Source organism: Sabethes cyaneus, chromosome 1 (assembly GCF_943734655.1).
Source record: "Sabethes cyaneus chromosome 1, idSabCyanKW18_F2, whole genome shotgun sequence".
NCBI classification, from domain to species: domain Eukaryota; kingdom Metazoa; phylum Arthropoda; class Insecta; order Diptera; family Culicidae; genus Sabethes; species Sabethes cyaneus.
Window position 1 is genome coordinate 151,036,838 of NC_071353.1, and position 12,046 is coordinate 151,048,883.

A 12,046-nucleotide genomic window follows, 5' to 3' on the forward strand; every position below is an offset into this window, starting at 1 on the left:
ATTGGGACCCCTATCCACTTTAGGAGGGGGGGCTCCTATACAAATGAAATTCAAATTTCCTCATAACTCAAGAACTAATCAAGCAAATAGAACCAAATTTGGCATGTGGAGGTTTCTGGAGGCGAAAATATTTTCTATGGTGAATTAGGACCCCTCCCAACTTTAAGAGGGGGTGCTTCTACACAAATGAAATACAAATTTCCTCATAATTCGAGAACTAATCAAGCAAATGGAACCATATTTGGCATGTGGGTGTCTTTGGAGGCAACCATTTTTTCTATGATGAATTAGGATCCCTTCCTTTTTTAAGAGGGGGGGGCTCTCATACAAACGAAATACAAATTTTCTCATAACTCGAGAACTAATCAAGCAAATGGAACCAAATTTATCATGTGGGTGTTTTTATAGGCAAGAATATTTTCTATGGATTTCCCCACTTTAAGAGGGGGGGGCTCCTATACAAATGAAAAACAAATTTCCTCTTATCTCGAGAACTAATCAATCAAATGGAACCAAATTTGGCATGTGGGAGTTTTTGATGGCAGAAATTTTTTCTATGGTGAATTACGACCCCTTCCCCCTTTAAGAGGGGAGCTCCCATACAAATGAAATTCAAATTTCCTTATAAATTAAGAACTAATCAAGCAAATGGAACCAAATTTGGCATGCGGGAGATTTTGGAGTCTTGAATTTATTTTACGATAGTTAGAGACCTCTCACCCCTGTGGTAGGGGGATATGGACTCTCATATAAATAAAACAGAAATCAGACTCTTCCATAAAACATTAGTCAATACAAGACCACAAAAACTATCTATAGTAACACTAGATCATTTAGGACGAAACGGTCGCGAGTGTTGCCGGTGACCCGCCGTCGCAAGTGCCGCCCACTGGGGGGCTTGCAAAACTCGAGATTGTGACAAAGATCATCCGAGATTCATGATTTATGTACAACACAGGTTAATTTGTGGCAATACGAAGTTTGTCGGGTCAGCTAGTCTATATAAGAGGCTTATGTCTGTACCGAAACCTGTCTCTGACAGGACATCATAAGGGGCTTATCGGTAACTAAAAACAGGTCCCTGACAGGATATCATGCTTTCGTACCAATGGATTGTATTCTCAGTCACCTCACTGGTCGACTGCTCGATTGCTCAATTGGTTGACTAAGCTGCTCGACTGGACTGCTTGACTGGACAGCATGATTTATCTGCTCGACTAGACTGCTCGACTCAACTGTTCGATTCGACGCTCGACTCAACTGCTCGACTCGACTGCTCGAATGAACTGCTCGACTCAACTACTCGATTGGACTATTCGAATCGGCTGCTGGACTCAACTGCTCAACCAGATTGCTCGATTCAACTGTTCGACTAGACTACGCGATTTGATTGCTTGACTCAACTGACAGCTTGATTCAACAGCTCGACTAGACTGCTCAATTTAGCCACGTAACCCGACTGCTCGACTCAACTGCTTGACTTAGCTGTTTGATTTGACAGCTCGATTGAACTGATCGATTAAACTGCTCAACTCGACTGCTCGACTCAACTGCTCGGCTGGGTTGCTTGACTGAACAGTTTGATTTAACTGCTCGACTAGACTGCTCGATTTGACTGCTCGACTTGACTGTTCGACCCGACTGCTCGACCCAACTGCTCGACTCGATTGCTTGATTCGACTGCACGACTCGATTGCTTGTCGCGATATCATATGGTCGGTGATAAATCAGACCGGACCAAGGCGTAAAACTTTAAAAAATGAGTTAATGATAGCAAACGATCAAGAATTTTCTAAGCAACATGTTACTCTAATCAGACTACATAAATGTTGTTGTTGTATTATGCAATATAAGAACTCAAAGAACTAATTCAAAGATTAAACATCTTCGCAAACACTGGCCAATGAAATGTATCCGCAGTTTACGGAATTCTGAACAGACAGTTATATTTTCCGTATCGTAAGATTCGGGCTCAACTAGTAGAGTATATAATTGAGTTCGACCTGTACACGCCGAAAAAATAAAACAGGACGCCAAAACGTAGCAAATCAACAAGTATGCAAAAAACGAAAGAAAATAGAAGAAAAAAGAGAGAAACTAGAAAATAGAGCGTAGAAGACAAAACACCAATAAGGAAAGATGGCAAAGGAAAGCCGAAATACGAAAGATGTATTACGATGAAAGGTTGAACACGATAGACTAAAGACGAAAAGTTAGTAATGAACGATAAAATGCATGAGTAGAAAGACAAAAAAGCAAAACGAAAACGATGAAGTATCAATAGAGAGGGGAGGAAAACTACTACTTGCTGTCTTTTTCGCCGTTGTTTTGTTAGCAACGGCGAAGAAGACAGCAAATACGGCTAAAGGCTGTAAGAAAACATTAAAGAAGCCACAAAAATGCCAAAAAAAGACAAAAAAGGATAATGTGGTAATGTTGGAAAAATATTAAAATCGTGAATAGGCGAGAAAAATAAAAAATAAAATTCGATGCAAAGACAGACAATAAAAATACTAAGACGGCGAACAGACAACAAAAAAGCGATGAAAATGCAACGAAGAAATGCCGAAAAGACGGTGAAATGGCGTTGAACAGGCGATGAAAAGTACACGAATGGCAACAAACATACAACAAAAACAAACCAAAGCAGCGGCATAAAATAGAACAAAACGACAGATAGGTGCGGAAATAGCGATAAAAAGAAGAAAATACAAAAATTACGCGAGGAGCGACGAACGAAATACGAGCGGCGAAAGGCATGAAACGAAAAACGAGATATGAAAGCGAAAGCCGCAAAATTGAGAACAAAAGATCAATAAGAAAGGCGTCAGACGAACGTTGAAATATCGAAAACGTGGAATGAAAAACGAAACATTAATATCGAAAGGCGAGAGGTGAAAGCCTGAAAACAGATAACTTCAGGCGAAAAATCAGTGACGAAAGGTGAAAAATGAAAAAAAAAAGCCAAAAGACCAAAAATTGAGAACTTAAGATGAGAACTGACAAGCGAATAACGAAAACCGAGAGGGTGAAGGGTGAAATATGACGATCGAAAAAGGAAAAATCAGATAAGAAGACGCAGAAGACGAACGACGATCGGGGGAAGTTGTAGAATGGAAAACGAAAGACGAGTGGCGAATGACAAAAATGATGCACGAAAGCTGAAACACGAAGGACTTAAAAGGAAAACAAGAAACGAAAAATGACAAATAAACGACATAAGCCAAAAATATATACGTGACGAAAAGACGAAAAATAATGGGTAAAAGATGATGAAGACGAAACGACGAAAAGTCCACGAAAGGGCGACGAAGAGACGGAAAAAGAACGGCGAATAAACAACAAAGTACATGGAACATAAGGGAAAACGACAAAAAGGCCCTGCGACAACGATTAAAAACGGTCAAAAAAGGCGACACGAGAGACACGGAAAAGTAACGGATAAAGAATCCCGAAAACATTCGATAGAAATACGATGAAAAGACGACACAAGGACGTCGTGAAGACTACAAAAAGAAGATACAAATTTGATGAAATAATGACAAAAACTAGGAATAGACGGTGAAAAGACGACGAAAAAACGACATATAGACGACGAAGAGAGCACAAAAGGATTCCATTACAGTAGCAAGCAACCAAAATAGTCTTGTCAACAATACGCGAGTAAAATGTAAATAAATGTGACAAAAACGCTTTAATGAAAATGCCAAAAAGATGTTGAAAAGACATCAAAAGAGACAAATACATAAAGTAAAAATGCCAGAATGTTGCCAAAAAGACAACTAAAGTCATCAAAGACCACGAAAAAATAAAACGATAAAACGATTGTAATAAAAAAGTAAAAATAGGCAACAAGAAATGCCAAAAAGACGATAAAAAAGCGCTGAAAAGACATCGCTAGAAACGACACATAAATCATTCTGGCGCTAAAACGCCAGAATGATGTCCAAAGGCGTTGAAAACCAAAAAAAAAGACCTAGAGAAAGGCTAAATAAGGTAAGAACTACGAAGATGTGATACGCCAAAACATGTACAAAATATCAAACGAAAGGCGATGAAAAGATGACAGAAGAATGAAGAAAGTCCACAAGAAGACAACGAAAAACCGATTAAAAGGCTGAAAAAACTCCACGCAAAGGCAATGAAAACATGATGAAAAAATTAACGGCAAATGAGGCTAAAATGCTAAAAGCAAGCGATAAAAAACAACAACAAAAAATGATAAAACGAAGACGAGACGATGACATAAAAAAACAAAAAGACAAAAGAACGTTAAAAACGCCAACGAAGAAGAAAGGCCATAATACGGCGGAGAGACGACGAAAGAACAACACAACAAAGCACAGCAAAAATCATGATAAAACGAGAGGATAGCACAAAAAACCCATAAAGACGACTAAATAGCGCTAAATAACGAAAAAAAAAATGCCGGAAAAGCCACGAAAAAACGATCAATTCATGACAGGGGAACGACAAAAGGACAAGAAAGAGACGCCAAAACAGCGACCAAAATCCAAAATTGATAAATGAATGTAATAATCGCTAATAACGTCGAAAATATAGAACAAAGACGACGAAAAGAAGATTATTTATGAATATTCCGAAAGATGAAAGCCGAAAAACGAATGACGAAAAAAGCAAAACAAAAGAAGAAAGATGTGTAACTAAGAACTGTGAGAAATGAAGCACGAAAGTTGAAAAAGAACAGTGGATTGACGAAAAATGAATAACAACAACACAAAGACGGAAAGTGAACAAAACAATGAACAAAAGAGAAAACGAAAGACGAGCTACGTAATTGAAACCAAGCAAAACAAAAGTCGTATAACGAACGACGGAAGGCGAAAGACAAGAAATGATGTATGAAAGCGGAAGGACGAAAAAAAGTCGAAAAACAAGGATAATACGACTAAAAGACGTTAAACGGCGATGAAAGATGACAAGTATTCTACAATATAATATCAGCTGCAAAAAATAAAGAATACAGACAAAGAATACGAGTATAAATACTGACGATAAACGAATTATGATTGACGAAAGATGGAAAACAAAAGAAAAGAGATGAAAGCAGAAATAGCAGTATGTCGACATACGGAAGGTGAAAGACTGAAAGAAAGACGGCAGACCAAAACGGAAGTACGAAAACCGTAGAACGAAAAAAGAGACAAGAATATTAAAGGATAGACGACGAAATACTGAAAATGAAGGTCGTACGAAAACAAAAAAAAAGAAGAAATAGGAGAGTGAAAGTAAAAAACAAAAGACGAATAAAGCGTGGCAAAGGAAGAAAGATGAACTATGCAATATTAACATCAGAAAATGAAACATGAATAACGATGAACGAAATGCGACAAAAAACGATAGATGAAAACTGAACGACGAAAGAGGTAAAACAAAAGATGCAAAAAGACGAGAAACATACGGTGCAAAGATGATGAAATGACAACAACAAAACTTATAGAAATTTGCAGAGGCGATCATAGACAACGCAAGAATGACGAAAAGGCAACCTGTTGTCAGTAAATAGACTACGGAAAAACGACAAGACGAAATACGTTGGAAAGACGACGAAAAGTCGTGATAATTTGACAAAAAATGAAGGAATTATGACCGAGCAGAGAGAAAAACCAAATAAATACGACGGAAATGTCCCAAATAAACAATAATGCGCTGAAACGACGACAAAGAGATAACGAAATCATGTCTGAAAACTAGCAAAAGAACGGCGAAAACGAAAAAAGATAAAAGAGAGATGTCAAAGCAACGTCAAAAAAGCAGATAAAAACTATGAAAGATGGAAAAAGTAAATGAAAATATAGTGGAGAAAGGAGGAAAAATGCGGCAAAATGCAACGAAAAGGCGATAAAAATATGAACAAAAGATGATAGAAAAGGCCACAACAATTCACAAAGGACGTGCGAGACGCTCGTAAATCTACAAAAAATACGATGAAAGGGTATCGAAAGGAAGGGTATCGAAAAAACAACGAAAAGTTTCTACAAACGGGATTGCCATTATAAGCAATCAAAAACACCAAAGAAGGAGACAAAAAGACGACGACAAAATGTTAGAAAGACGTCAAATACATTTTCGCTTATTTCCCAAAAGAATGACGAAGAGAAGAGGAAAACCCCGATTTAATCCACCTAGTGGTGAAAGGGACCATTGTTATACCTACCATTAAAGGAAAAGTTGTGAGTAATTAGGTGTAGGTATAAATACGGTGAAAATGCGACTAAAGTATGAAGGCCAAAATACATTTCAAAGACAATAAAGAAAGAGCTATGATAAGATGGCAAAAATACGACGAAAAGATAACGAAACGGTCACAAAAATACAGCAAAGAAAAAGTAACCAAATGACTATGAAAGATGACAAAAGTACAACAAAAATTACATGAATCGACGAGAAAAGGACAACTAAAACACGACGTACAAAACAAGAAAAAAACGTCAGAATAGCGACAAAAATAAAAAAAAACAACTGATAAAATCAACATATTGAAAAATGTCAAAAAAAGAAAGAAAATACGGCGATATGGCATTATGTTTATTCCAAAAGAGAAAAACCGAAAGCCGAAAGACGAAAAATAAAAGAAGTGAAGAGACAAACGCGCAGAAAGATGAAAAAATTGAGGGACTCAATAACAAAGATAAAAATACAAAAATAGTAAACGTATAGATAAGACAAACACATACAAGCGACGGAGGACGAAAAATAGAAAACGAGATTGCATTGGTCAGAAATACGACGAACGAAAACTTTCCGGTTTCCGGAAAAGATGGAAAACGAAGCACAAAAGTTGAATCGCCAAAAAATAGTCGAAAGATGAAAAACAAATAACGAAACCCGAGAGGACGAAAATCGACGATCGGGAAACAAAAACTGAAAGTGAAATTGAGATAAAATATGAAAAAAGGGAGAGACAGAAGGCGAAAGACGACCGCTGTAATCTGAAAGACGCAAGGCAAAAGTCGAATAACGACAGACGAAAGCCAAAGGACTAAAAACGATGGATGAAAGCTGAAGCACGAAAAAACGATGGAAAGACGATGAAAGGTGCATGAAAAGACAACTAAAAATGTCGAAAATATGACGTAAAGATGAGAACGACTTAATCAATTCAAAAATGTAAAAATTAAAACACACAGAAAATACTAAAAAACGACGAACGACAAATAAAATACGATCAACAAAAGCCGGAAAATGAAAAACAGAGAAGCGAAAGCTGCAAAACGGAACGAAAGACCTATAAGAAAAGACATCAGACGAAAGTCGAAAACCGAAAATGTTGAACGGAAAACGAACGACGCGGAAGGCTGAACACGAAGGAGTAAAAATGAATAACCATGGTAACTGCAGTTACGAAAGATGACAAACAAAAAAAGTTTGTCAAAAAAATGCACGCCGAAAGACGGGAGATGAACAGCGAATAATAATATCCGGTACTCGGATTCCTAGCGAAGAAGATTGAATAATTGAAAAACGATAATTGAAGAAGAATAAAACGAAAACCAAAGAGAAAAGACTGCAAGAGGACGATGAAAAAATAGAGAAAAGATGATAGAAATCGATGTAACGTGGCTAAATTGTGTAAAAGGTGATGAGAAGCTGAAGAAAGATGATTAAAGCACAACTACAAAAAAATGCCAAAACGGTGACAAAAAAAGCCAATAAACATAACAGAATTGGCATAAAGCTGTTAAAAAAGACGATCAAAGTGACGAACGTACGATGAACCCACGATGGAAAGATTATTGAAAGACGCCAAAACAGCCATGAAAAGACGGAAAGAACAGAAAAATTTATCTACAAAAAAGAAACGAAGAACCTCAAACGAATATGGGCGAGGAAAGACGTTAAACGAAAAACGAGAAACAAGAACTCAAAGCAGAACTATCATAAAAGTGAAGAACGAAAAAGAGAAATGAAAAATCGAAAAATAGAGACAACGTATATATAACGAATTAGGAGAAACGTAGAAAGATAAATGAAAGACGAACGTTAAAATACTAGAAATACAAATAACGTAAGCCGAAAAACGAAGGATGAAAAATGACGATCTAATAACGAAGACGCTAAAGAGGAAACAAGGAAAATGACAGGCGAAAAATAAACAAAGTGAGGGGGAGAGCACAAAAGATTATGGGTGAACTCTGAAAGACAGAGGACAAAAGACGAATAACGAAGGTTGAATTGCGAAATACAGAAAAATGACGGATGAAAGTATTTCCAGAAAATGACGAAGACGCAGCAGAAAGACCAAATAAATAAAAAGAGGACGAAAATTCGAAGACGACGAAATGACCACAAAATAATGCCAAAAAGTGACAGAAAAACAATAGGAAAAAGGCACCGACGACAATGACGAAAAACGACTAAAACGCGACGGTCAAACAACGAAACTATACCGGAGAGACAATAAAAAGAAAATATATTAGAAAGACGCCTGAAAAGAAAAACAATTTTAGGGACAGCAAAAGAGACGAAAAGATGACGTAAAGATGCCAGAAGAAAATCAAAAAACAACTGAAAGATGCTGAAATGACAACAAAAAGACTATAAAACTGCGTTATAAAAGCCACAAAAACGTTTTCTAATTAATAATGACAAGAAAAAAACGACACAAAAGTTATGTAGAAATGACAAAAATACGTCGAATCGACACTGAAGAGATAACGGTTCAAAAACAAAAATGTAACGAAATGACGACGATAAAAATGCGATAAAGGAGGAAATAATAACGAAAAACCGAAGAAAAGGTAGCGTAAAACGGGCGAGAAAACGACAAAAAAAAAACGCTAAATAACGCCAAAAAGACAACAAAAATGTCGGAAGTAAAGAAGGCGACTAAAAAATGAGGCCATAATGCAACGAAAAAACATGATGAAGAAAAAACGAGGAAAAGATGGCAAAACGAAGGCAAAACTAAACAAAGATACGACGACGAAACGACAATAAAAAAGTAAAAACAAGTCGCCGAAAAACTAACGTAAGAGAGACAATGAAAAGACGACAAAAGACGGCAAAAATACTTAAAACACCCCAAAAAAGTAGTAAAAAACTAGAAAAATGCCAAAAAGATACCAAGAAGACCAAAAAATGCCAAGAAAGTGACAAAAGACGATTGAATAATGTGTGTCTGTGTACAATTCAAAATTTTCAACTGCCAAGAGCCACCTAGATTAGACGCTAGGTTTGTGATCTATTTGTGATTTCTAACGGAGACGGATATATTTGTGATTTCTAACAGCATTGTAAATACTAACCAAATAGCTACCATATCACTTTCAAGGTTCTGCTACACCCTCTCCCTTCGATAGAATGGTGTAAACATTCGGAAGTTTATGCTGTCGTTCCAAAAACTTTTTACATTTTTTCTTCGTGTTGTATGCACCGTGTAACGAATTCTAGACGTAGGTCATATAGAAGCACTTCGATTGCACTTCGTATTTTGGGATTGACCAGCGGTTCAAAAAAACATATTGTGTTTTTATTGGGAGTCCGTTTCCTATTCTCTTGCGTGAATTATGAAACCTACTTAAAACTTATTATCAAATTCAGTCGTTAGATTTCCTCAACGCAACTGCTTTTCCCTTTTCCAGCGGCCAAACGGCCCTCCACAAGGCGGCCAACGCGAAGCGGCGCAGCATCTGCTACATGCTGGTGGCAGCCGGCGCCAGTCTGATCATACAGGACCAGAACGGGCGCACGCCGCGGCTGCTAGCGCTCGAAGCCGAGGACCGCGACCTGGCGGCCTATCTCGAAAGTAAGTTTGAACAAATTTAATTTAATTTAACTTAATTTTTTCGCTTTGCTTTGCTTTGTAGATCAAGAGCAATTCCAGCTTGCCGATTACCAGAGCAGTGCGTGATCCGCGGCGGTTGCCGGCGGAGCCGGAGCTGCTCCGCAGCCGAAACAACGATCGGGGAACAGAATCTACATCCGTCGATGAAACGAACCGTACCGGAACGCCACCGCCGTTTGTTATTTATTGCCTATTTATCATTAATCGTATTACTCGTGCACTGTTTTCTTTTGTTTTTGTGAAAAAAAATATGGAAGATGATTTGAATTCGTTACTCTTTGAGAGGATACAACAAGTTTATATTAAGAAATAAGGATAAAGCAGGGATGTGAAACGTTCTAATTTATTATCTTCTCTAGTCCTCTAGTCAGTCGGAATATTTTTAACGAATGGTTTAACATTAATAACGGCCGGGCGCGCGCTCCGAGGAGCGGCGCTCGTTTTTAGGTTGAGTTTGAGTTTTGAAAAGGCGGCCTTTTCAATCGAATATCTGCCTAAAAAGACGATAAGAATCTCACGACGGTGACGGAGTGTAGTGTGCGAAGAAGAACCAAACTGTACTGTACGGAAAAATAGTCCATTAGTCGTTGTCGGCGTCGTCGTCGTCGTAGACGACGAGACTTGTCAGATGGATGGATGATGGTTTCACCCTCTGCTTGCTTGCTTCAGAATTGATTCAAGAAATGATTTATTGGCAGCCCCAAAAAAAGGCGGATCTGAAACCCAAAAATACATATCAAATCGCGCTTGTTTTGGTTTTTATCGGTTTTTCGGTCTCTCATCAAATCGTCACCGATCTTTTCATCCCACCACCGCACCTCTCCTCCATTGACGCATTGAACAGATTCAGATAGTTCTTTAACAAGTTTCAACAATAATAAGTAGTAAATTAAACCGAAAGGAGTAGTTAGAAATTTTCCAAAGTTCATCCAAAAACGTTGTAAATAGATTGTTCTCTCTTCCAAAACAAACACCGATTTGGGTAACTTAAAAATAGAATTACAAAACAAAAAAGTTAAAAATGAGAAGGAATTTAAAGAAGGAGATAATAAGAACAACAACAAAACTGGAGGCTCATCTCATGCAAATGAAATGGAAAAACCCCGCTCTCGACTGTGCTTAGGTGAGATACAATGCAGAGCAGAATCATTAATAATACAATAAGCCTCGAATTTCAACAGCGAAGTTTAAACCAAAAAAAAAAAGAGAAGAAAAAATTAAAATAAAATAACTTTTTTAGGTATAGTGAGAGACGGTAAAACACGGTGCTGTCAGTTCTGCTGTGTGAATGCTGTGAGTCTGAGGCGCGCGTGCCAGTGCTTGAATCATGCATAGTAGGCCTTGTGAAAGTTAATTTTTTGACGTTTGACGCTTCGTTTGAAATGAAAACATTCTTATACAACCTCATGGTAAAGTGAAACTTTCGTTAAATTTTCCACCCATTTTCCGAGAGAAATTAAACCAATTTAGTGTGTGACCAGAAGCAGGCTGAAACCGTGGTGTGCGCGGAAGGAAAACTGATGTCAATTATTACAAGATAATTCGTAAGATTAGCGTAATTGGTGTAGGAGTTCAACAAGAAGAAAAAACCAAACAAAAACCAACTGAAATAATAAGATACAATGAGAAGCATTACCGAAATACTTGAAATGTGATTTTCCTGTGAAGCAAAAATATTTAGCAAACAAACAAAAAACTGTGTGTGTCGTTAAACTTTGTACATTCTCGTGCCCGTCGCTTGAGCGGCTGTAAATAGTCTTAGCCAATAAGAGAGTAATTAATAAGCCGCTGAGAAAGTAAACATATGGAAGTGGCCACCCGTTTTTTTTCTCCTGTGGCTACCCTTTCCGGTGTTCCTCCGCCGTCGCCGCCGCAGAGGTTAAGCCGTTCTGTACAGAAACCCCGAAAACCAATGAGCTCTCCGCGTCTGCAAACCTTACCGGGTTTTGCAGGGACGGATCCCGCGACTTAACCTCTCAGGCCACGGGCAGGGAAGACGAAAAACTCGGAAAAGGTTGCTCGAAGAAAAGTTTAAAACCAGGCCAAATTAAATTACTTAAATTACTTTTCAACACAGATTTGGAGCAATAGTTCGCAGCAAAGTCTTCGTGCCCCTAGACTTTGCCGTTGCTCGAACTATTCTCTGCCCTCACAATTCGGTCGCCATCCTCCCCTCCGGGAAAAACAAAATGGTTGTGAACTTTTGCCCTCGCTCTTTTCCCTCTGCGAGGGAACAAA

General features: G+C 38.0%; 1 protein-coding gene across 1 annotated transcript in view; it reads left to right on the forward strand.

Moving 5' to 3' along the window:
* The window catches only part of LOC128746445 (eye-specific diacylglycerol kinase), a 173,289-nt gene extending 163,306 nt beyond the window's left edge, over window positions 1-9,983 (forward strand). The window contains exons 19-20 of the mRNA XM_053843493.1: window positions 9,606-9,769; window positions 9,831-9,983. Coding sequence (XP_053699468.1) covers window positions 9,606-9,769; window positions 9,831-9,874 — 208 coding nt within the window. The 3' untranslated portion in view covers window positions 9,875-9,983. The remainder of the gene's footprint in view (window positions 1-9,605; window positions 9,770-9,830) is intronic.
* Window positions 9,984-12,046: the final 2,063 nt, after the last annotated feature.